The following is a 23,497-nucleotide window of genomic DNA, read 5'->3' as shown; positions in this document are numbered from 1 at the left end:
TTCTTTGTGGCCTTTAGACCTCAAATTTCCTTGCCGGCTAGTTCCACGTTCAACTTTGACAACAGTCTAGCACTGGAGGGACATGCAAGGCCAGAGTGGCAGAGCACACTTCCCTCCCAGCTGTTGGTCCTCATTTTTCACTCCCGCAGGAAGCCGGCAGACCTCTGATGGCTCCAGGGCGTCTCTGCACCCAGAGGCACTCCGGGCAGCTCAGCCCATACAAACCCTCAGCAACAGCAGGTCACTTCTGCAGACTGTGCCATGTCCTGTGGTGTCTAGCTCCAGCTTCGGGGTGGGGGAGGCTCTGCTAAGTCCTTGGTCCTTCACTGTCCCCTCTGAGGGAGCAGCTGTTAACTCCTTATATTCAATTTTCCCTTTTCTCTCTCCTGACTGACAGCAGGCCAGTGTCTCTTCTCAAATTGCAAACAAACCATGCGCTCTACTGCGTGTGTGCTCTCCTGAGGTGGCTGATGTTCTGGCTTAAAAGAACACAAACTCTTTACCTGCCTTTCCTCGGGGCTGTGGCGAGTGGAGGGTAGCCTGTGTGGGGTCTTCTGTGCGCCCCTTTTCTCTGCAGCACATCCCCCCACCCCCACCCCAGCCCAGCTACTCACGCAACATGACTTCCAATTGCACTTACACAAAATCTAAGGTTTCTTTTCTTCTTTCTCAGGTATTGAGGCATTATAGTTAAGGAGAAAAATATTTAAATTCTTTGGGGAAGTCAAGTCTTGATAGAGTTTAAAGCAATTTAAAAATTGTAAAAGCTTTTACAACCCCAACTCCGACAAGTTACTTGTAATTTTATGAATAATCTCTTCATTGTCTATTCACGGGGAGGGTGACCAAAAGTCCAGGCAAATGACCATCTCAGATAAGGTAGTTTGGTGTCTAGATGAAAAATACACTTTACACATCTCAGTGCGCACAATGGAACACTTTTTTAGATAATAGCCAAGTATTTCTCATAACTCTGCGTTTTCACAAGTCTTTGAGCACCGAAAACGTTTTATTAGCACGGTGGCCAATCTGCAGAGAACCAACAAGCCAAACCATTCCCAAGTGCTCAGAAAGATAATGTAAGATGTATAAATTGGCACTGTCGTTTTGAAGACTTTATATAAAGAAAGAAAACAGAGGAGCCTGGGTGCTTCCTTCTGTTCAGGGGACCATACTGCTTGCCTGGCTGGCCTCCCGGCCATACACGCTTTCCCAGCCAGCGGAAGTGCCCAGGCCCACCTCCCGCAGAAAAGATCCAGGTTAGCGGAAGACTTTCTTCCTCAGGAGTCTTAGGTGTGGGAGCAAAGAGCATCCTCATTCCTGGGGGTCCAGAGCTTCGAATGAAGAAAAAGAACAGCCTGCTTTAAACTGCCCATCCCCCTCGCTACTCTGTAGCATCTAAATAGATTGTTTTACTCAAATAGATCATTTTACTGCTATGAATGGTTTACATTTAAGGTTTTTACAAGAACAGGGTACAGAGCAGTCATTCAATAGGCTCCCGTGACGCACTGGTCCCCCTAAATTTCCACTATGAGAAAAACGCACACTATGTATGGATGTGGTTAATAACAAGTTGTATTTGGTGCCAAGGTTTTAAAAATCACTGTTTTGGCATTAAAATAGGTTCTTCTCTGAATTAATGGCCTATGTCTTCCGAGTTTTCTTTTCGAGGTTTTCTAGATTTTCCTCTTCAGAACAAAGAAATCTGAAAGTGCTATCATGCCACTCTTTCTAGAGTCTCTAAATTGGAAAAACAAAGACACTTATTAGTAATTTCTCACAGCACACAATAACATTTTTATGAAACAATATAATTTAAAAGTTTTACCAAAAAAAATTGATTATGTATGATCTCTAATCACTAAATCTTACCTCAAAAAATTAAGCATTCTGGGGCCGGCCCGGTGGCACAAGCAGTTAAGTGCTCGCGCTCCGCTGCAGCGGCCCAGGGTTCGCCGGTTCGGATCCCAGGCGGGCACCGACGCACCACTTGTCAAGCCATGCTGTGGCAGCGTCCCATATAAAGTGGAGGAAGATGAGCATGGATGTTAGCCCAGGGCCAGTCTTCCTCAGCAAAAAGAGGAGGATTGGCAGATGTTAGCTCAGGGCCGATCTTCCTCACAAAAAAATAAAAAATAAATAAAGCATTCTATTTTCTTGTACAAAAATGGGCACTTATTTCTAGGTGAAAAAATCGGTACTGTATTTATAGATTTTTCTTTATTGACAACTCAAATTTTAGTCACTAGTGTAACAAAAGTATCCTTCTATTTAAAAAGCTGGTCCAGTAAAACTCAAAGAACTGTCTTGTCAATGAAACTTCGGCATTGACAATAGTCTACGGGCCTTCTCAAGGGCCAGGCGAGCAGGGGTGTGTCCTCCTGGACCAGCCTCCCTCTCAGACTCCCTGACTCTCCCGTGTCCCTGGCTCCTTGTCCTCATGGCCCTCACCCCGCCTGCCATCTCAGTATCTGCATGTCTGCAGTATCTGTCTGCTGTCTGTGCTCACAGCTCCATGGGGCCAGGGTGCGATCTGACCCACAGACCGCATCCCGGCCCTGGACCCTGCCTGACACACAGCGGGCGCTCCATAAACGTGTGTTGTGGGCAAACAGCTCAAGATGAAAGATGTGGGGCCCAGGGACAACTGTTCACGTGGGCACTTTAGGGGCTGTGGCCTGGGAGGTGCTGGAAGGCCTCAGGAGCCCAGTCTCTCGTGGGGCTGGAGGCTGGGGAGCCGGGCTCGTTCCCGCCTCACCTAGACCCCCCTTCCCTCTCATCACCGGGCTTCCTCAGCTTGACCCCTCAGCAGCACAAGCACCACCCTCAGAGGAGGCTCGAGCCTCGTCCAGGGGTCTGGGCTGCAGGTCCCTCCTCTGTGGAGCCACAGCCCAGGGTTGCCACCGCCGCCCCACCGGCCCCCCAGGGCTGCTCTCCCTCGTGTCCCCCCAGGAAGCAGGTATGGGGGCCCACAGCCAGCACCCAACAAATGTTTAGGAACCAAGGCGTGAAGTCCCGCCTTCCTCCTGCAGGAACCCATGTCTGTGTCTCACTGTTGATAAATAAATTCTACCTTTTTTCAGCATGCTATGATTTTAAACCATTTGACACACTATACTTAAGAATCAAGATAAATTCTGGATAAACTTTTCTTAAAGACAGGATAAACCTCCTCCCTCTGAGTCTGAAGAGGAGCAGACTCAAATCCCGCACTGCCCTGAGCCACAGTGAGGGAAAGCCGCCTCCCGCGGGTCAGCTCTCCTCAGCACCACTTAGCACAGCCCAGCACAACGGGTGCAGCTTCCCCTCCATCAGAGGCGGGATTCGCTGCAACAAAGCTTCTGAGAAAAGAGAAAAGGGAGAGAAAGAAGTTCTCTAATGGTCACTGCACCTGAATTTGGGAGTGCCAAGACTTACACGTTTTCCTTTAGAGTGGCAAGATAGGACTCCGTGTCCGCCTCGGGGATATCTGAGTCCAGTCTGGACAGATATCGATAGACGTAGGAGAACGTCTCATACGGGATGCGAGCAGGCCCGCCCTCGGGGTCCACGGTCAGGATCTCACACAGGTGCTTCATCGCAGTGTTTAAGGACTAGAAACACCACAGACCAGGGCGGGAAACAATTACTACTTGGATTTGCTAAAATCGAAAGCAAAGATACCAGCAGAATAAACACTCAAGTGTATCTTTCAGAAATTCTTCAAAAAGTATGTTCATCTAAATTAGGAACTAGGTGAATTTATAATCGCCATACAGAAAGAAAAAAAAGGAAAAGTTTGATCAGGATGCAATTGGCCTGAAAAAGTTTTAATTCCGAGGTTTTATATTAAAATGGGAATGACTTGCAAGGACAGAGGAAGCATCACTCCCATTAAAGACGGACTTTCTAAGCCAATGCAGAACCTCCAGTCCCTCCAGCCTCACGACATACCCAGGGGTGGCACAAACGGTCCTCCAGAAGGACCACTTGTGGAGGGTGGGGGCTGGCAGAGTGGTGGCCCCGTGAGCCCTGCTGACGCCCGCCTGCCTGTCGGGCTCTGGGCCCTGTCTCAGCTCCGGAGCGCACCATGCCCTTCTCCCCTGCACACTGCATCTCCCTCATGCTCGCCCCCTCTGCCTGGGTCAGTCACCCCCACCCTACCCTGGCCAACATCCTTGACTTTCAGCCTGAACGCCCATCCTCAGGGAAGCCTTCCCACCCCCACATGGCATAGGCTTCCAGAGCATGCCCACCCTCCCTTTCAGGACACGAGGGCGTGAGGAAACACATTCAGGGTGGGGGGAGCCATCGCCTACGTCAATCACACCGGAAAGGCCCACAAAGACGAGGGCTGGTTCTAATACTGGATTTTGTCTGCTCCCTGGTGACTTCACAGCAGCATCTTGGAGGAGTAGAAGGGGCCAAAGCTTGCACACACAGGAGCGCGTGCGGCAGTGTAGTGCGAGAGGCTCCTGCGAGTCGACTGTGAAATTTCCGGGACTTCTGTGAGATGGTTGATCTCACACTGGTAGCTTGAACTCAGCTGTGGTGGGAGTGTTTACACCACATTCATGGGCAAGCACTGCAAATAAGGGGGGCCCCTACTCCCTGCAGACAGCAGGCTGTCACCATTTAGCAGGCTGCCCCCTCCAGGGAGCACAAAGTGCAGACAACGTGGAATTGATATTTGCAGCAAGCCTCCGAAAACAGACAAGAATCCTCCTGGGAAGTTCCTGTGGGGTGAATCTGGGCTGCACTTAGAAGGAGGAAAGAGCAAGAAAAAACCGGTGGGATGGGTACCGAGGATCGTTCCCAGAGGAAAGCTGCAGGGGCAGGGCCCTGCTTGACTGGACAGCAACTGTGGGGAAACAAATCTGACGTCCTTAACGACGTGCGAAGGGCTGGAGCCAGGTCTTTTTAAAAAAAAAAAAACCCACAATATCATCTCCCGGCGTCTGTGGGTCAGGAGTCTGGGCACAGCTTAGCCGGGTCCTCCTCGAGGCTCCAGTCCAGGTGCTGGCCAGGGTTCGGTTCTCATCTGGAAGCTTGACTGGTGATGGATCCACTTCCGACCTCACTTACGTTGTTGGCTGTAGGACTGAGGGGCCGAGCTTCTTGCTGGCCATTGGCTGGAGGCCACCCTAGGCTCCTAAAGGTGGCCTGCAGTTCCTGGACACGTGGCCCTCTCTGCAGGCCCCCTCACAACGTCATGGCTTGCTTCTTCAAAGCCCCAGGAGCTCGACCAGGTTCTCACAGTAAATACCAGAGAAAAATCACCTTGTGCTTCCGGCAGGGGGAGGGGAAATGCAGCAGGACTGAAATGGGGTTCTTGCACAGAACACTACTGATCACCAGCACTTGCCATGGGCCAGGCACCGTCTGAGAGCTTGACTCGGCATCTCCTTTACTCCTCACAGCAACCGTGTGACCCGAGGACAGTGGGGCCCAGAGAGGCTAAGTAACTTGCCCAAGGTAAGCCAGCTGGGCCTGGAATGCAGGCAGTCGGCCTCCTGAACATGTCCCCAGACCACCACATTCCACCACTGCTAACAGCCGCTGGGCTGGCTCAGGGAGTGAGTGACAGGGGCAGACATGTCGCCACATTCTGGGATTCCAGGCATTTGGCTGGAGGAGGTGAAGGCCTGAACAGAACAGATCCCCCCATCACCGTCAGATGGGTCTCGGGGGCGTCTGGAAAGCCACTTCCCATGCAACCTGGGACTGACGGCCCTAGCGTGTGGAATGCCGGGGGCGTATAGCACAGTTGTGATGTTAGTCTACCTCTCGGGGCAGAATGATGCTCTAATGAGGAAAATCGACTGTATTCATTCTGCAGAGCAGCAGCATTTCTCTAAGGACACAGCACAAGTCAGACTGTCCTTGAGAGAGAGCTTGGGGAAAATAAAGTTGTGTGTTTTACAATACATGCTCCTTGCTTGAAACTTTTCAAAGACATGTTGTTGTGCCAAATTTTGCTTTTGGATCCCACACACGTGGAAGAAAGTCATCACTGAGTGCGGAAGCGCGGCGCCTCCGTAAGATGAGGTGGAGGAGGGGGCAGCTGGCGAGGAGCAGGCAGACGAGATCCAGTAACGTCATGTTCAAAAGCTTCCGAGGAAGAGGTATTTAAGGAAAAAATACATCAAAACATTCTAGTATCACTGCCTTCTGCAAAGGCATGATGACATTATCGGTGTTAACATTCCTGACAATAAGATTTGCAGAAATTTTTATATCCAAAGGGATTCATAAAGCAACTTGCCTGGTTTTGTACTGAGAGTTCTGTTTCTTATAAACAGATTTCTCAATTGCAAAGGGTTGTAGGTAGTAAGGCTGCTTGCTCACCAGCCAGAAGAACCCCCTCCATGGCAGGCGGCCCCCCTCCTAATGTGCCTGTTGCCAATTTATTGTCAGGTACATAAGATGTCCCGGGAGCGGGGACAACAGGCTACACTTTGTTTTAGCCGCATTTACACCCGAGCTGTCATCTGAAGTTAACATGGAGACACGTGGAAAACACGCACGGAGGCGCCTACTGCTTCCTGAGCATCTGCGTCGTGCCGCTTCTGTGGGGTTTTTCACTTTGAGAATTTTAGCTGCTCTCGTGACAACACAGAGCCACCTCACAGCTCCCAAAGTGTCTCTTTTTGCTAGCAGGGAAATAAAAAGAAGAACACGATCTTGACTGACCCCTTTAAATAGAATAAGAACAGAGTGAGTCTCGCTCCCTGAGGTGTGGCCTGACCCTGCTCAGGAGGGAGACCCGAGGTCAAGCAGTGGTACTAACCCCAAAATCTCATTTAGTAGAAGCCTGTGATCCTTGTCTTTTTATTTTCTTATCCTCACATGGTTCTGGGGCTTGTGGCAGAGGGGTGGGAGACCACACTCTCCAGGCAGGTGGGACCCAGTCCTAGAGTGAAGCCCATCCCTTCAGCCCCACGCTGCCCTGTCATTGTCTTGGAAAGGAATGGAGGGGCCACCACGTCCAGCATCCGCTGACTCGTGCGGATCAGATGTGAGCTGTGACAACCAGGGGAAAGGCGTGGGGGGTGAGCGCGCCCCACCTCCCCTCTCCTCCAGCAGTGGGGTACCTGGTGCTGGGGGAGGTGAGCCCAGGGGCCCGAGAGCAGCCCCTTCCTTGTGGGAGGCAGTTCCTGAACACGTCTGCAGCCTGAGGCTCACACTCACGGTAGGTGGCTGTATCTTTTCACTGGTCACGGGGGTTAAAAAGAATCATCCTGGGCATTTCAGAAAGGGCTTTCGAGGCCTAGCTGGGGAAACGTGAATGGAAAGTGGAAGGATGCCGCCTCCACTCCTGGCCGGGGGCCGCCACTTTGGGCCAACAGGTGCCCCGATGGGTCAGAGACACCAAATCCAACACACGGAAGCACAGCTGTACATGGATGATGCTCTAAGAACTCCAAAGCAACTGTTGTGAGGAGGCCGACACTGAAAGTCTTTTAGGGTGTAAGTCACTTTAGGATATAAAATGATATTAGTGATAATCCTTAGGAGTTGTTATTCTCTGAGACAGGAGATTTCAGGCTCTCACACGGTGGTCCCAACCTGTGGGCAGCACACTCCTTGGGCTACAGCGTCACTAGGAGGGGTCCCTACATCCCGGGTCCAAGCACTGGTAGCAGCAGCTCTGGAGCCCGTGGACGGAGTTCGAATCCCTCTGGACCACGTGCAACCTGAGTCACTTCCATCTCGAAGTTCACCATCCCAGGACTGGAGAAAGGACCTTCCTCAGAGGGTTGTTGGAGGGTTAAAGAGCATAGCAAGGGCTCCAAACATTACTGCCCACGGCAAGAACCCTAGAAATGATGCCCATTGTCCTAAGCAATATGTTCGGATGGAAAATTACATCACACACATCTGTATTTGCAGTTGTAAACATAGAGAGATGCTCTTGTGATTAACAAAGTTCAAACGCTTTTCAAAGCCCAACTAGAGTCGGGTTGCTTGTGATGGACTTTCTCAGTCAGTGTGTGGGGGGATGGGGGACATGGTTCACAATTTCTATGTTAAAAAAAAAAGATCACCATACTTAAAAAGCAAAATGAGGGACTGGCCCGGTGGGCATAGTGGTTAAGTTCACATCCTCTGCTTTGGCAGCCCAGGGCTCATGGGTTCAGATCCTGGGCATGGACCTACACACCCCTTATCAAGCCATGCTGTGGCAGGCGTCCCGCATATAAAGTAGAGGAAGATGAGCACGAATGTTAGCCCAGGGTCAATCTTCCTCAGGAAAAAGATGAGGACTGGCAACAGATGTTAGCTCAGAGCTAATCTTCCTTACCAAAAAAAAAGAAGCAAAATGAAAATTGTGATCCACTGCTTTAATGCTTGGGACTATTGATGGCGCTGCAGAAATGTACAGATAAAAGTCACAACATGAAATGTGATCATTTCACCAGGCGAGCACACGGAGGCCTTGGGGAACAGGAGAGAATCACTAACGTGCTCATACCCGCCCGCCTGGGGCAGCCCACTGCACCCCTTAACCCCATCTGCGGCTTCCAATGTGACAGCTGGAGCAGCACTCAGTGCTTCAGGGATACAATACAAGGTCAGCTCCGAGGGCAGAGGGGCGTCTGCCTCTCCTGTTCACTCCAGAACCCTCAGCACTCAGAACAGGGCCCAGCACAAAGCAGTGCTGATAAACATGTGTGGAATGAATGAGTGAATGAATGATACGTATGACTCAGAAATTTACGCAGAGGTTATAGTCTTTGTAGAGACCTTAAACTCTATCCACCTGACTGGAGTGATTCTGAAGAGAAATTGAAGAGCGCGGAGAAGGCATCCACCACAAGCCATGCAGGCGCCGTGGACGCAGTGGCAGGAATGGTCTCTGGTGCTGACGCAGAGCAACTAGATGCCAATTCTACAGAAACCTACGTGGACAAAAGGGAACAGGCAGTAACCCACTACAAAGTACTCCACATCATCTCGCTTCTCCTGTTTCCTCCTTTTCAAAGGTTTTTGGTTTTGGGGTTTTTTTTTTTAGCATGAAGAGAAATGCTAAGATTATCTACTACAAACTACATCAAGAATCTTCTCCTGGAGGTCACTGCATCGCGTTCTTCGTGCACTGTCAAGCTAACCTGTGCACCTGTGGCCATCATGGGCACACAGTGGCGTCAACAAGGCAGGGCTCCCCCAGGGCCTCCCTGACCCGCAGACCGAGGGCAGACGGGGGGCACTGTTTGAACTCTGGTTTTGCATTTGTGGGGTGGGGGAGGCCAGGGCCGGGCAGGCACCCCAGGCTGTGAACCGGACTGGGCGGGGGAGGAAAAGCTCATCCCCAAGTCCAGCAGGACCACAGCGGAGGACGGCCGTGGCTTCCCACCACAGGAAGGGGGCCACTGGCGCCAGGAGAGAGTCAGGGCCAACGGCAACACAACTGCAAAGGTGGCTTAGTTAGGGGACAGGGCAGGTCCCACATTGGCCGACGGGGATAAGTGCCATATTATAGGACGAAAAGAGAAACACGTATGCTGTATTTCACGTCCCTTCCCCAGTATTCAGTTTAAGAGGGTGAAGCGCTATCTTTAACAAAATGTCTCCATCTAGAGTCCCAGGCCACACATGCATGAGATTCTATCTTCCAAAACAGACTCCGTCCAGTTCTAAACCTAGAGCCTAATTTTCCTGATGAAGGAGCACCAATTACAAAGATGGATCCCAAAAATAGGAAAAATTCTACTTTCTCATTATCATTAAAATCTAAGTTTCACAACGAATTTCACAACGAAGTTTAGAGGCACAAACCATAAACATTAATTCAAATATTAGGCGTTAATTTTATACAATTAAAATCTTGCTTTCACAGAGTTCCGGATGAACAAAGCAACATAAAATTTTCTCCAATAATTAAATTTGTCTTTGTCCTTCCCAATTCCACACCCCACTGAGACACTCCCCTGGTGACATCTGAGCATGTGTCTGCTACGGAGGCTCCTTGGTCTGCCAGGGTCCGGCCCTCGGCACGATCAGCCCAGGGCTGACCGCCCTCTCTATGGCTGACCAGAAACACTGCCTTGGGGCAGTTACACAACAAACGTGCTCATTATGCAATGACCAGTCTAACACCTGACTTTACTGGGGTTCCAGAGTTTCTCACTGGGGCTACTAACAGACCCAGTACATCGCACAGTGGATATTACACAGCAGAGAAAACGAATGAACTAGAGCGGTATGTGGTGACACAAATGAATAAATACAGAAATCTAATTGGGAATGAGAAAACTTCCAGATGATTACTAACAACATAATTATCTTTTCATAAAGTTAAAACCAACTAAAATTAAATAATGTATTTCTTGGAGAATACACGTGATAAAAGGGAAGCACGGGATTCAGGACAGCTGACGCTTCCGGCGGGGGAGGCAGGTGGACGGCGGAAGAGAAGACAGGTAGTTGCAGGTTACTGTCAGTGATCACGCAGGGTCGTAGTTCATGGGGGTTTATTACACGAAGTAATTTTTAAAAATTAAAGAGGCTCACGCATGGGCTGAAGATGAGTGTGCACCATGGGGCAAGGGTCATGAATTATCCAGTTATGTACTTTGGTGTCCAAAGAATGAGGGGAGAAGATAAACAAATGCTCATCTCTGCAGTCAAGAGAGCCTGTTCTCTCTTCTCACCTGCTCTCTTCACAAGCTTCAAGTTCAACGCTCCCTCTACTCAGCCCCGTGTCTCACAGAGCAACAGAGCTGGAGAGAGAGATCCTGAACTTCCAAAGGAATTTCTGCCCATGTCCCCCAGCCCCAGCACCACTACCCGACCTCCGTTTCACAAACGCAAACGCGCTCACCTCATGAATTCCAGGGGTGTCTGTGTCTCCATCCCTAAGTCGTTTGCATTGTACTTTAAGCAAAGTTGCACTGTATCTGTTAGTTACTAATAATAGATTTTAACTAAAGTATAAGATAATTTTATGTCTCTTTCCACTGATGAGAAAAACAGATATTATCAGTGTAACGAATTATGTGTAGTTGAATAAAAAGTCATGGATGCATTCTCTTCTAAAACCTAAATACATTTTAACAGTATCTATATATTTTATCTACTGTTAACATCTTTTAAACTGAGGTATTCATAAGTCTATAACTTCTGTAAATTAAAATAACTAAACACCTGAAAATACAATAGGCATCTGAAAAAAATCGCTTTTCTAAGACAAAGTTACTAAAGTAATGAAAGTGTTTCCTTCAGGCACTGAAACACTTAAGGCATTCTTAAGCCAGGCCTGCAGTTACACAGAATTATGAAGATGCTATTTATAGGTACCTACCCCACCAAGCATGCTACATCCCAGCGCTAAAAATTTGATCCACTCGATTTTGTTTTCACAAGGATCCAATTGCAAGAGAGCTCTGAATTTTTCTACTGGCAGGCACAAGTTTTTCCATTTCTGCTCGAGATCTGCCAATTCCACATATTCCTTGTGGCTACACTGTTTAGAAAACACAGTATGACACAATTTATATAAGCTTAAAAAATCTGAGAGATAGTATAATGCTTGTGAATACTTAAACATACTCCAAGTACTCAACCCCACTCAGGGAAAGGTGAACTTTGACTTCATGACGCGGTTGGCCCTGGGGAGGGAGGGTGGGAATGTGCACAGTGGGTGAGTGGACGGGGCAGGGAGGGGGCAGTGAGCTAGATATTGACAATTTATTTCTTAAAAAAAAAGACTGTGAAGCAATTACAGCATTATGTTACGACTTAATAAAACGGGCCTACAGATATTGCAGATATGGTTCTCTATTGTCTGTCTGAAATACTTCACAATAAAAAATAAACTTCAATAAATAAAATTAAAATATTTCAAATCCAACCCCCTAACACGTTAACAGTTAAATGGGAGAAATCTTAAAACTGAAAATAAATGTATTCCTTCTACTATTGTAAACAAACGAAAATTGATAACTTCTGCTATCTGCTAATAGTATTCTGTGTGAAAAAGCTTTGAGCAATTTTAGTGTGTCTTTTCCCAAACTACCCCTTTCAATGGTTATTCATTTTCCCTTAAGATAGCCATGGAAAAATCTTCTTCTCAGAAGTCAATGTATCCTGCACAGAAGCACAGTACTTCAAAATGTATAACGGGAACAAGTCACTTTAAAAATCAAGGTTACACCATTGATGTCATTTTTAGCAATACGACCCAATCATTATGAACACCAAAGCTCAGGCTCCCTGCAGGCTTGGAACCAGACACCCAGGGGCAGCCGTCCTTCAGATTAAGAAAGTAACAGATCATCACTTTAGTATGTTTTTATAAACACAATTTTTATAAACATGTATTTCAAGAAGAGACTTGCAACTCCCATTTCTAGAATTTCCTATTTTCAGACTTTTTTAGTCCAGCAGCATCTAGCATCTTAGTTTGGTACCGTATTTAAAAGAAATTATACTGCATTTTCTACAATCTAATCATGAATAGCTATTTTGGGTTCTTTAAACCGGAGAAAGGCCCCGGAATACAATGATTCCTTCTTTGAGTGAAGCTGGAAGGTTTATCTCAGGGAAAGCGGACTTGCATGGATGGTGGCAGTGGTTCTGTCATGCGTCAGGCCGTGCTTGGTCTCAAGTTAAGCTGACTGATAACACAGACTCTCCTATACCTGCTTGTGCAGAACCTTCAGGAGTCCTTGAGTCAGGCCCGTGTCTGTTTTCTGAGTGGCCAAGGGCGTTTCGAGTCTGTCTTTTACAGGAAGTGGATCTCCTCTTGACAAGGCTGAAAAATACCTAACAACAACAGACATCTCTGAAGGCTCGTCCTACACAAAAAGCACCTTAATTAATGAGGTTGCTCAAACGACCCAACGCGACAGTGATTAGGGAAGAGAGCTCCAGCATCGGAGGGCAGGCTTCAGAACCCTGGCTCCTCCACTTAGCTCCCTGATTAACCCTTTCTGTGCGTCTGTTTCTCTGTCTGCAAAGCGGGGATAATGACAGTCCCGGTCTTAGGGCTCCCGGGAGCACTGAGCGAGATACCCGTAGAGGGTTTAGTATGGCGCTCAGCAAGGGCTCCCGAAACTCCTGCTATTCTTATCAAGCTGACGCCATGAGTGGCCCTGAAATGCTGCCAGAGAAGGTGGAAGATTCCGGGCCCTGCAGTGGTCCAAGTGCAACGTCATGGTCCAGCCATTCCACTTTGACACTTGGGGCTTGGTTTCACCGTTTCTTGGCCTTGCTGCTCCTGCAGAGGCTCGACTTAACCATCTCTGCCTATCCAACTCTAAGGCGCCCGGGCCAGGGAAGTCACCCCTTTGCTCCACTGGGAACGGACGGCTCTACTCGCCGGGCTAAGTCAGATGCCACCCCTCCCCGACCTCTCACTGTTCTTGCCTAGTATTTTTTTAGTATTTTTTCCCTTGATTGTTCCTTTCTGGGACACGGATATTGCTGCTTACCTTGGGGACAAGGCGGGGCATGGGAACAGTTTGGCGCAACAAGTCAGGAGAGGGTGGGGAGCGAGGCAGGGTCTTCTGCAAAACTCACTCCCCTAGGGCACCTCGTGTCAGAGGTGACCGGCTGCTGAAGTCACATCATTTGCTGCTCTAATGACTAACACCAGAAAAAGAAATGACATATCCAGGAAAATGTACACAAAATCACCCACCAGGGCATGGGTGAGAATTCAAAAGATATGAGTAATTAGAAACATCTCTGAATATGTAACAAAACGTAGATAAATAGATATTTGATAGGCTAAAAGAAATTTTATATCTTATCCCCTTTTTCTCTCTCCACTCCTCAAATTCGACTTTGTTTTCAGGCTTTTAGGACAACTCCAGTCATATTTTGTTAACTCACTGGTGTGAGGGAAAGTGAGACCGAAGGCAGCATGAGCTGGACAGAGGTGGACCTGAAGATCCAAAGAGCCAGGCTGAAGGATGGTGCTCTGTTTTGCCATATTGTTTCTAATTGGGTTTTTATCTATTTCATGGACTTTATTTATTCGTCACAACGGATCAAGCCCATCACCAAGGTCAATACAGCCTCTAGGTCAGTGGTTCTCAACAGGGGGCAGTTTTGGTCCTGCCCCCTCGCCAAGAAGGCACTGGCAATTTCTGGAGACATTTTTGGTTGTCACAACAGGGGGTGGATGGTGCCACTGGCATCCAGTGGGCACAGGCCAGGATGCTACTAAGGATCCTACAGTGCCCAGGACACCCCTACCTTCTCCCCACCCTCTGCTCTGACACATCCCCCAAAGAATTGTTCCTTCCAGGGGCCGGCCAGGTGGCGCAAGCGGTTAAGTGTGCGCGCTCCGCTGCGGTGGCCCGGGGTTCGCCAGTTCGGACCCCGGGCACGCACCAACACACCGCTTGTTGAGCCATGCTGTGGTGGCATCCCATATAAAGTAGAGGAAGATGGGCATGGATGTTAGCCCAGGGCCAGTCTTCCTCAGCAAAAAAAAAAGGGGGGGGGGATTGGCAGATGTTAGCTCAGCGCTGGTCCTCCTCACAAAAAAAAAAAAAAGAATTGTTCCTTTCAAAGTGTCAATAGGGCTAAGGCTGAGCAAGCCTGCGTTAGTGGCAAGACCACCTTGTGTTATACTCTGCTAGCTCCCTGCAGGTACACGGGAGTGAAAGCAGCCTAGCACTCAACCAATTCTTGCCTCCGTCACCCTGCGTGATGCACAAGTGCTCGAGGACATAAGGCACAGCCAACAAGCTGTCGCATCACAGCAGAGTACACAGGCTGACTCACCTTTGCCGCCTGAAAACCTCATTTGAAAAGAACCCTACCCTGAGCGCCTCCTTGAGTCTTCCAGAGCAGTCACCTCCATATGCACCCTGGTTTTCTGCTTTGTTCTTAGTTTTTCTTCTTCCTGTCACTGCCCCTTTGTTCTATGCTGTGTCTTCTTCCTGGAATACCCTCGCCTTGTCTTAACCCCAAGCTCTGCCTACGAAATCTTCCAGAGGCCAATTCACTCTCTTCTGAACAACATCCCTCCCTAACAGATCCTGTTCTGTGAGAGCTGGGACACATCCGAGCCCATTACACACACACCACTTAACGGATAATGCTTGGTTTTTCTCCTGAATTCCAAAAACGTTCTTGAGAGAAATTAGTTGCATGGAACATTCAGAAAGTTCTCAATTAAGCCTTTTAAATTAAAGTGCAGATTAAAATAGTTGTCTTTAAAGTGTTACCAAATATAATTTAATGTTCCAAGAAAAAAATGACTAAATCTTGGAGTATTCTGTAGAGTGCAAATAAACTCTTATGAGTCTTACTGTCTTTTATTTAGGCTTGAATAATGGTTAAAGCCAGAGGCCATCAGTTTTTGGCAGGCACTTTGGGAGAATCTTCCAGAAGCAACTGACAGAAGTGTTTGTCGGAAGGCCAACGGCTGGACTAACAAGCAGCCTTGTGTGGTAGGTTCAATAAGTGCCCTAAAGATATCCAGGTCCTAATCCTGGCACCTGTATATCTTACTTTACGGGGTAACAGGGACTCTGCAGATGTGAGGATTTTGAGATGGGAAAATTATTCTGGATTATCTGGATGCGTCCTAAATGCAATCACTAGTGTCCCTAGAAGAGGGAAGTAGAGGGAAATCTCACACTACTGGCTTTAAAGATGGAGGAAGGGGCTATGAGCCTAAGAGTACAAACAGTGCAGCCCCAGAAGGTAGAAAAGGCAAGGAAACGGACTGGATTCTCCCTAAAGCCTCCGGAGAGAACAAAGCCCTGCCAACATCTTGACTAGCCTGGTGAAACTGGTTTTGGGCTTTTGGCCTCCAGAACTATAAGACAATAAATGTCTGTTGTTTAAAGCCATCAAGTTTGATGGTTATTTGTTATAGCAGTCATAGGAAACTAATTCACTTTGGTTACACAGTTTAGAGAAGGTCAGAGAAATCTGACATGCTGGTTAGTAAAAAAGGTAAGTTAAATTTATACTTATACTGATTTTTGTGATCATAAAAATTGAGTGTCTACATCTGTTTACTGAAAAAGGGCAAAAAGCTTTCCTGTAAAATTAAAAAGGTTTATTTTAATGGTTCTAAGGTCTGTTGACTTGTAACTTTAAAATTATGAATGTCTGTTCCTGGAAACAGTTAGAATGTTTCCTGCAAGAAACTGTGAAGGCTCACATTTGCTGTGAACTAGGCTGGGCAGAATTTAATCTTATAGCAGCCTTGAGATGATTACCCCAGTACGACCTCAGTCGTTCTGGTTCCAATAAACTCAACCAGGACAAAACCCTGGGAGGATTCTCTGAGGCCAAGAAACGTAGCTATAAGGCTCCTCTGTGTAAACATCATCTTACAAATAAAATAAAGGGACTGTAATAGTTTGATTTTATAACACAACGCAGAAACTTTTACCCAATGCAATTGCTTTATAAGTTTTAGTCTACCTGCATAAATACCTCTCTCCAACAATGGAGTCGTCATTACTTTGTAGATAAGTGAGCATTTTGCTGTTAATTTGTGGTCTCATGGTCAATAAACCATGATGCTTACTGGATAGACACTTAGATGTAGATACCACCAACGGTAACGTGAAAGTTTTGGCGGACACTAAATGTCCCGAGCGTTGGCCCACTGCTCCAGGAAGGAGATTCACCAGGCACGGCCGGGCACGTGGACGGGCCGGCTCCCCGAGGCGCTTACCCCGCGGACCACTGCAGCACGTCGGCGGGCTGGGTGCGGATCGCAGCCTTGGTGAACTGCTTCAGGATGTCCGGCAGTTCTGGGGGAATGTGGATCTGCTGCGCGCAGAACGTGGAATCGGGAAGCGGCATCGCTCCCCGCAGACCGGGACCAGGCTGGGAAGAAGCAAGGTGTGCTGGAGGGGAGGGCGGTGGGCCAGCCTCTAGAGCCCGAGGGGGGCGGGGGGAGCCGCGACGGCCGCGGGGCTCAGGGGCCGCACGCCCTTCCTCGGATTTGGGGCCAGACCGGGGGCTGGGATTTAGGGCCAGGCCGTGGGTCCGGGTTTGGGACCGGAATGGGGGCCAGGGTCTGGGGCCGGGCCGGGGTCCTGGGTTTCGGGGCGGGCCAAGAGGCCGGCTTCGCGAGCCCCGGGCGGCTGGCGGGGGCTCCTACCTCTGCCTCCTCGGGCTCCTCGGGAAATGAGGGCCAACTGCCACTTCTGGCGACAGCCCAGACCCGGCTCAGAAGCGCACGCCGCTATTGTAGCGCAGTGGTATCCAGGCAACCGGGACGCGCACGGGCCCCGCCCCTGACTCCGCGCACGCGCACACGCCTCAGGCCGAGGCCCAACCGACGCCCGCGCGGGTCCGGGAGGCAATGCGCTTGCGCAGTCTGGCTCCGGACCCCTCCCCCCCCACTTCCACCGACAGTTTTTAGAGCTGCACGAGATGAACGTTTCCCCTGGGAAAGGGGCCTTCTGATCGATTTCCCACCTCCGAATGTGAGCGGCGAATGCAAAAGGACCTCCCGTCCCCCTGCTCGGGCTACATGAAGCTTAGGGACGAGACGACTCGGGTCCTCCCAGGTAGGAAGCCGTTCAAGTCTGGCGGGCTGGTTCGGTGCAGGCAGCACGCGCCTCCCTGAAGGGATCTGGCCCCTGCCTTCCCGGAGCGCCTCGCTCATCCTGCACCGGCCCCCGGCAGCTTGTCCACGACATCCCAGCCTGGGCGCCTTCGCACATGCAGCTCCCATTGCCCACTCGGTTCCCCTTAGTGCACGCACTCTGCAGATCTCAGTTTAAAAGCCACGTCGAGTTTAGACAGCGGGCGATTTCCAGCTGAAAGAGTCTATTTAACTTGTTTTCCTAAGATAGGGTGGTTGAGCCAATCGGATTCGGTCTTGAAGGAAATAAGCCACCTCTTCCGAAACGAGCTTTGGGTAGAAGGGTGGGAGAGACTGTCCCATTCTAGTGGATGCCGACCGGCAGCATGCAAGGTGTGAACCCTGGTGTAAAGAGTGTCCTCCTGGCTGGTGCTGCGGCCGCCCTTAATAGCCACACTGAAGGAAAGAGGCCGCCACACCCACCTCCTCTCGCTCCCCTCTAGACAGGAAGATGGAGAACTCCAACGAGCTATTTCCAAGGAGGCCAGTGATAACAAGCCCTCTGTCCCTCCCTACAGGCATCAAGCCCCAACCATGACTCCTCTGCCCCGATAACTTACCTACCAAATAAAGACGCACGTTATCAAATTAACAGCATTAGCAGAAACCGAAGACAGTCACTATTTAACGTCGGTAATGATATGGGAAAAGAAGGAATCTCATACACTGATGACAGAGAAGTCTTAATTAGTACATTTTGGGTGCAATTTGGCACTAAATATTTTTGATGACTTTGCAATCTTCTAGGAATTTATCCTACGGAAATACTAGCCTGAGTATGTAAAGTAATAAGGACAGAAATGTTTACTATAGCATATAATAAAATGGGTCAACTGTCAGAAAACTTAAAAAAAACATAGCCTTGGGGCTGGCCAGTGGCATAGCGGTCAAGTGCACGCGCTCCGCTTCCGCCGCCCAGGGTCCCCAGGTTCCGATCCCGGGCACACACCGACGCACCGCTTGTCAAGCCACACTGTGGCAGCGTCCCATGTAAAGCAGAGGAAGATGGGCACAGATGTTAGCCCAGGGCCAATCTTCCTCAGCAAAAAGAGAATTGGCATCGGATGTTAGCTCAGGGCTGATCTTCCTCAGACACACACAAAAAAAACCGTAGCCTTATCCACACAATGGAATACATACAGCAAAAATATTAAAATGGAGTAGCTATTTATGTACTAACATAAAAAGATGTTCATGAAATATAAAATGAAAGCAAGCACCCCATAGAGCAGGGTGGGGAGCAGCCACCTGTCCTGTGACAGAAGGACCTTCGAACGTACGTTTATGCAGAGCACAGTCTGGAAGCATGCACTAAACTACTGACAGCGGTTACCTCTGGGGAACGGCACAGGGCTTTCAGGTTTTATTTTAACCCTATACACATTATTTTGATTCCCGCTGATTCGTTTATTTACTTACTCAACAATATTTACTGAATGCCAAATATGTCCCAAAGACTGTTCTGGCATATACTAGTAATCCCCAAATAGTTTAAAATCTCTGAGCTTACATTCAAATGAGGGAAAACATGCAAATATAAATAAAATAGGTAAACTGTATAGTATGTTAATAAATATGAAAGAGAAAAATAAGGCAGAAGAGGAAACAAGAATGCGCCAGTAGCCGCAATTTTTGGTAAGCCTCACTAAGAATGACACTTCAGTAAAGGAATGAGGAGGATGGAGAGAGCCTGGATTAAGAACATTAAAGCATGGCAAATAGCACGTGCAAAGCTCCTAAGGTTTGACCTGTTGTGGGAAAAAGGAGGCTGCCTGGAGCACACTCAATACAGGGGGTGATGGGTCAGAGAGGGTGTGAACCTGTGAAAAGTTCCATTCTGATTGCTTCCATCCTCTCAGTAAAATTAGAATAAAAATCATCAGCCAAGTGAGAAATGAGAAGGTGGAGCTTTGAGGAAAGAGAGGATATGAAGTGGTCCGTTAGAGACCATGTATGAACATAGCATGTTTTACTTTTTAAAATTGAGGTGTAATTAACATGCAACAAATGGCACAAATTGAAAATGTACAATTCGGTAACTTTTGACATACATATACACGTCAAACCAGAACCACATCAAGACAGTGAGCACATCTGTCTCTCCCGTTTTTTCATGCCCCTCTGAAATCCCTCCAAGTCCCTCCTCACCAACCCCACCTCCACTGATCTGCTGTCTATAGATTTCTGTAGGTTACTTTGCATCTTATAGAATTTACATAAATGAAAGCATGCAGTACACTTTTGGTCTACTTTCACTCAGCATAATTATTTTGAGATTTGTCCATGTTGTGTATATCAATAGTTAATTCCTTTTTATTGCTGAGCAATATTTCACTGTATAGATAATCATTTATCCATTCACCTGTTGATGGGCATGAGGATTATTTCCAGCTTTGGGCTATCACAGATAAAGCTACCATGAACACTCATGTACAAGTCTTCACATGGACTTAAGCATTCTTTTCTCTTCGTAAATAACTAGGAGTGGTAAGTACACATTTTAACTTTTTAAGAGCTGCCCAACTATTTTCCAAAGAGGTTGTACCATTTTACATTCCCTCTGGCAGAATATGAGAGTTTCAGTTCCTCCACATGCTCACCAGCACGTGGTGTGGTATTTTTCATTTTAGCCACTCTAATACATATGTGGTGGTATCTCATTATGGTTTTAATTTTCATTTTCCTAATGACTAATGATGTTGAACAGCTTCTCATTTTTTAAATGGGCAAATGCATTTTCTTACTATTGTGTTTTGAGACTATTTTATATATTCTGAATGTATGTCCTTTATCAGCAATGTTTTGCAAATATTTTCTGTCATTCTATGGCTTGTCTTTTTGTTCTCTAAACAGTATACTTCAAAGAGCAGATGTTTTCAATTTTGATGAAGTCCAATTCATCACATTTTTCTTCTCTGGATTGTGCTTTTAGGGTTGTATCTAATCTAAATCTTTGCCTAACCCAAGGCTGATCATTTTCCCCTTTTTTTTTTTTTGTGAGGAAGATCCGCCCTGAGCTAACATCTGCCAATCCTCCTCTTTTTGCTGAGGAAGACTGGCCGTGGGCTAACATCCATGCCCATCTTCCTCTACTTTATATGGGATGCCATCACAGCCTGGCTTGCCAAGCAGTGCGTCGGTGTGTGCCCAGGATCCGAACCAGCGAACCCCTGGCCACAGCAGGGGAGCGCATGCACTTAACCACTTGCGCCACCAGGCCGGCCCCTCCCCCTTTGTTTTCTTCTAGAAGTTATACAAAAGTTTGGGGTTTTATGTTTAAGACTATAATCCATTTTGAGATCATTTTTGCATCGAGATATGGATCAATTTTTAATTTTGCATCTGGATGTCTAATTATTCCAGCACCATTCGTTTTGCACCTTTGTCAAAAATCAGCTATCCTTATATACGTGGGTCTATTTCTGGACTCTCTATGCTGCTCCATCAGACCAATGGACTTGTGCAGCTAGCAGAAGAGACTGATGCAGTTCAGCCAAGAACAAAGGGGTGAAGAAATGAGGTTCCTGGCATGAAGCTTCCTGTCCTAGAGTTACTGAACAAACATGGAGAAGCAGAAAGACCCAGGCACTGTTACATATGTAAAGGTAGACATTTCAGAAGATGATTAAACAATGTAAAGTGGTACAAAAAGGGACCTCCACCCAGGTTATTGGCTGTTGAGATACTGATAGTTTTAGTGAAGTGTGGCACTGAGTGGAAGTAGACTGCAGGAGGCTGAAAGAGGAACTGGGGGGGGGGGGTGCCTAAATATACAAAACAGTAATTAAGGGCGCCAGCCACTAGGTCATCACAGACTCCCCCAGGTGGATCCTTTCTCTGTGTTCCTCGTGGCATTTTATTCATCTCTAGAACAGAAGCTTTTGCTCATTTTTCTGTTCTTTTCCACTCTAACTGGGCTCCTTGAAGGCAGACCCCATACTTCATTCAACTACAGTACTAAGTACAGTGCTGCAAACAAAACAGACACCAACAAAACATGAGGGAGGGTAAGGAGGGAGAATGTTACTTCCTCAGACCCTTAATCCACTTGTGATATGGGTTCTACGTCTGCAACAAGAGTGGCTGCACAGTGCAGGGTGGGAGGGGGAAATTAACGGCCACTTTCTGAGATTCACCACGCAATTTCCTTTGCTGTAAAATTTCAATTTCACAGATTAAAGATGCTCTATGGTTTAAATAGCATTTCGCCTACCACTACTGCATTTAAAATAAATAAAAACACACTTCATTAAAAAAAAATCATAGAAAAAATGAGAACTTAGAAACAAAGAAAAATCAGAAACAAAACATTCTCTTTATACAGGGCACTAAAGAGGAAAAAAACCTCATGCAATCCTTTCCTTTTTCTCTTGACACATAAAGACACTTACATAAAATGGATTTGATTGGTTTTACTCTATTCAAGTATCCATCTAAAAGAGAAAACCCGGTGAAGCTCTGACATTTGGATCTTGTAGCAGAGGCTCGGAGGTGGGTGGCCCAAGATGAGGGGCTTTACTCTTCCCCGTGAAGATGGTCTATAATTACAGTGTGGGGAGGGAAAAGGAGGGATGTGTCCTCTGCAACTATATTTCTAAATTTATACTGAAAACCGAACAGAGGGGCTATAATAACATGTAACTTCAGTTCTTTTTCTTACATACTTATTATATCAAAAAATATCTGGATTATCTTACCTATGCTAACCAATAATGCACATGTCTGTAATTCTGAAGCAATCTTGCAATAAAGCAAAAACAAACCAAAAAAACTAGGCTACAACTAACATTCACTTTATTCAATTTTGTTCTCTCGACTCAGGAGGCAACAACCAACCATATAAAAAAGGGAGCATTTTAGAATATATACATAAAATTAGTCTGGGTATCTAAGGTGTTTGCTTTAATAGAAAAATTGATGTCCCAAATGACTAAGTATTCTATTTAGCTTCTACAACAGTCACTTCCAGGCCTTACAGTCATTACATTTTCATTTAAGGTACTATATTAATTTCACGACTACAAAATGAGGCACTCATATAAAACAGAAGAGAATGAGAACAGATACTGTCTTATCCTTGTGTTGTATTAATGCCAAGATATTGCCAGGGATTATTTGAAAGGAGCTCTTACTCATGATGGCTGTTTTAAAAATGACACAGGGCAGTAAACAGGCTGCAAGGAAACCATCTGATTGAGGGCAAATTAAATAAGGAGATACAAGACAGCTCAGCCAAGGAAGTCAGAGAACCTCCACAAATGAGGCTTTTAATAATACTTTAGTGGTAAGACATTTTACTGTTGTCTTTTCTTGATGGTGATTGAATAGGTAACATTCTAAAGGAGTATTTTAAACATAATCATTTAATTTTACAATGTAAAAAACTAATCACAGTAGGTAGAGAGCCGAAAATACTCAATCCTGAAAATGAGAATAAGCAGCTAACTTGTGAAGTTTAAAAAAGAGCCAGTGTTGGGGCCGGCCCGGTGGTGCAAGCAGTTAAGTGCGCGCGATCCGCTGCGGCGGCCCGGGGTTCGCTGGTTCGGATCCCGGGTGCACCCATGCACCACTTGTCAAGCCATGCTGTGGCGGCGTCCCATATAAAGTGGAGGAAGATGGGCACAGATGTTAGCCCAGGGCCAGTCTTCCTCAGCAAAAAAAGAGGAGGATTGGCGGATGTTAGCACAGGGCTGATCTCCTCACAAAAAAAAAAAGTGCCAGTGTTCTTATACTGGCACTACATTCTCCAGTGAGTGAGTGAGTGAGTGAGGGTGTGTGTGTGTGTTTGCAAATGCAATACAATGTAGAAATGTCCAGTCCTTCTCTGTTTTAAAAAGTCATCAATTCAACCTAAATTCAAGAATTACACTTTAATGATAGCATTTTGCCAAGACAGAAATGACATATCTAGGATCAAATCATTTGAGGAAAAGTTATTCT

The 23,497-nt window shown here is 47.2% G+C and overlaps 1 protein-coding gene across 1 annotated transcript; it reads right to left on the bottom strand.

The window, feature by feature from the left end:
* Positions 1 to 599: 599 nt before the first annotated feature.
* Positions 600 to 23,386, bottom strand: ROPN1L (rhophilin associated tail protein 1 like). Its single transcript, XM_087443124.1, has 5 exons — positions 16,637 to 23,386; positions 12,627 to 12,750; positions 11,288 to 11,449; positions 3,421 to 3,596; positions 600 to 1,743 (listed from the first exon to the last, which is right to left on the bottom strand). The coding sequence occupies exons 1-5, from the start codon at positions 16,765 to 16,767 to the stop codon at positions 1,680 to 1,682; spliced, it is 657 nt and encodes a 218-aa protein (XP_087299250.1). The 5' UTR covers positions 16,768 to 23,386; the 3' UTR covers positions 600 to 1,679.
* Between the last annotated feature and the right edge of the window lie 111 nt (positions 23,387 to 23,497).

This window comes from Ceratotherium simum, chromosome 18 (genome assembly GCF_057802395.1).
Source record: "Ceratotherium simum simum isolate JZ-2026a chromosome 18, ASM5780239v1, whole genome shotgun sequence".
Lineage (NCBI taxonomy): Eukaryota > Metazoa > Chordata > Mammalia > Perissodactyla > Rhinocerotidae > Ceratotherium > Ceratotherium simum.
Note: the sequence above shows the minus strand (reverse complement) of the source record. Positions and strands in the feature narration are given on the sequence as shown.

Bases quoted from the DNA above. Each gene is read 5' to 3' on its own strand.
- ROPN1L (XM_087443124.1), bottom strand. From the start codon at position 16,767: ATGCCGCTTCCCGATTCCACGTTCTGCGCGCAGCAGATCCACATTCCC. The intron at 12,751-16,636 runs GTAAGCGCCTCG...TGTTGTTGTTAG, and splicing joins GTGCTGCAGTGGTCCGCGGG to GTATTTTTCAGCCTTGTCAA. The intron at 1,744-3,420 runs GTAAGTCTTGGC...TTTCCAATTTAG, and splicing joins GCCACTCTAAAGGAAAACGT to AGACTCTAGAAAGAGTGGCA.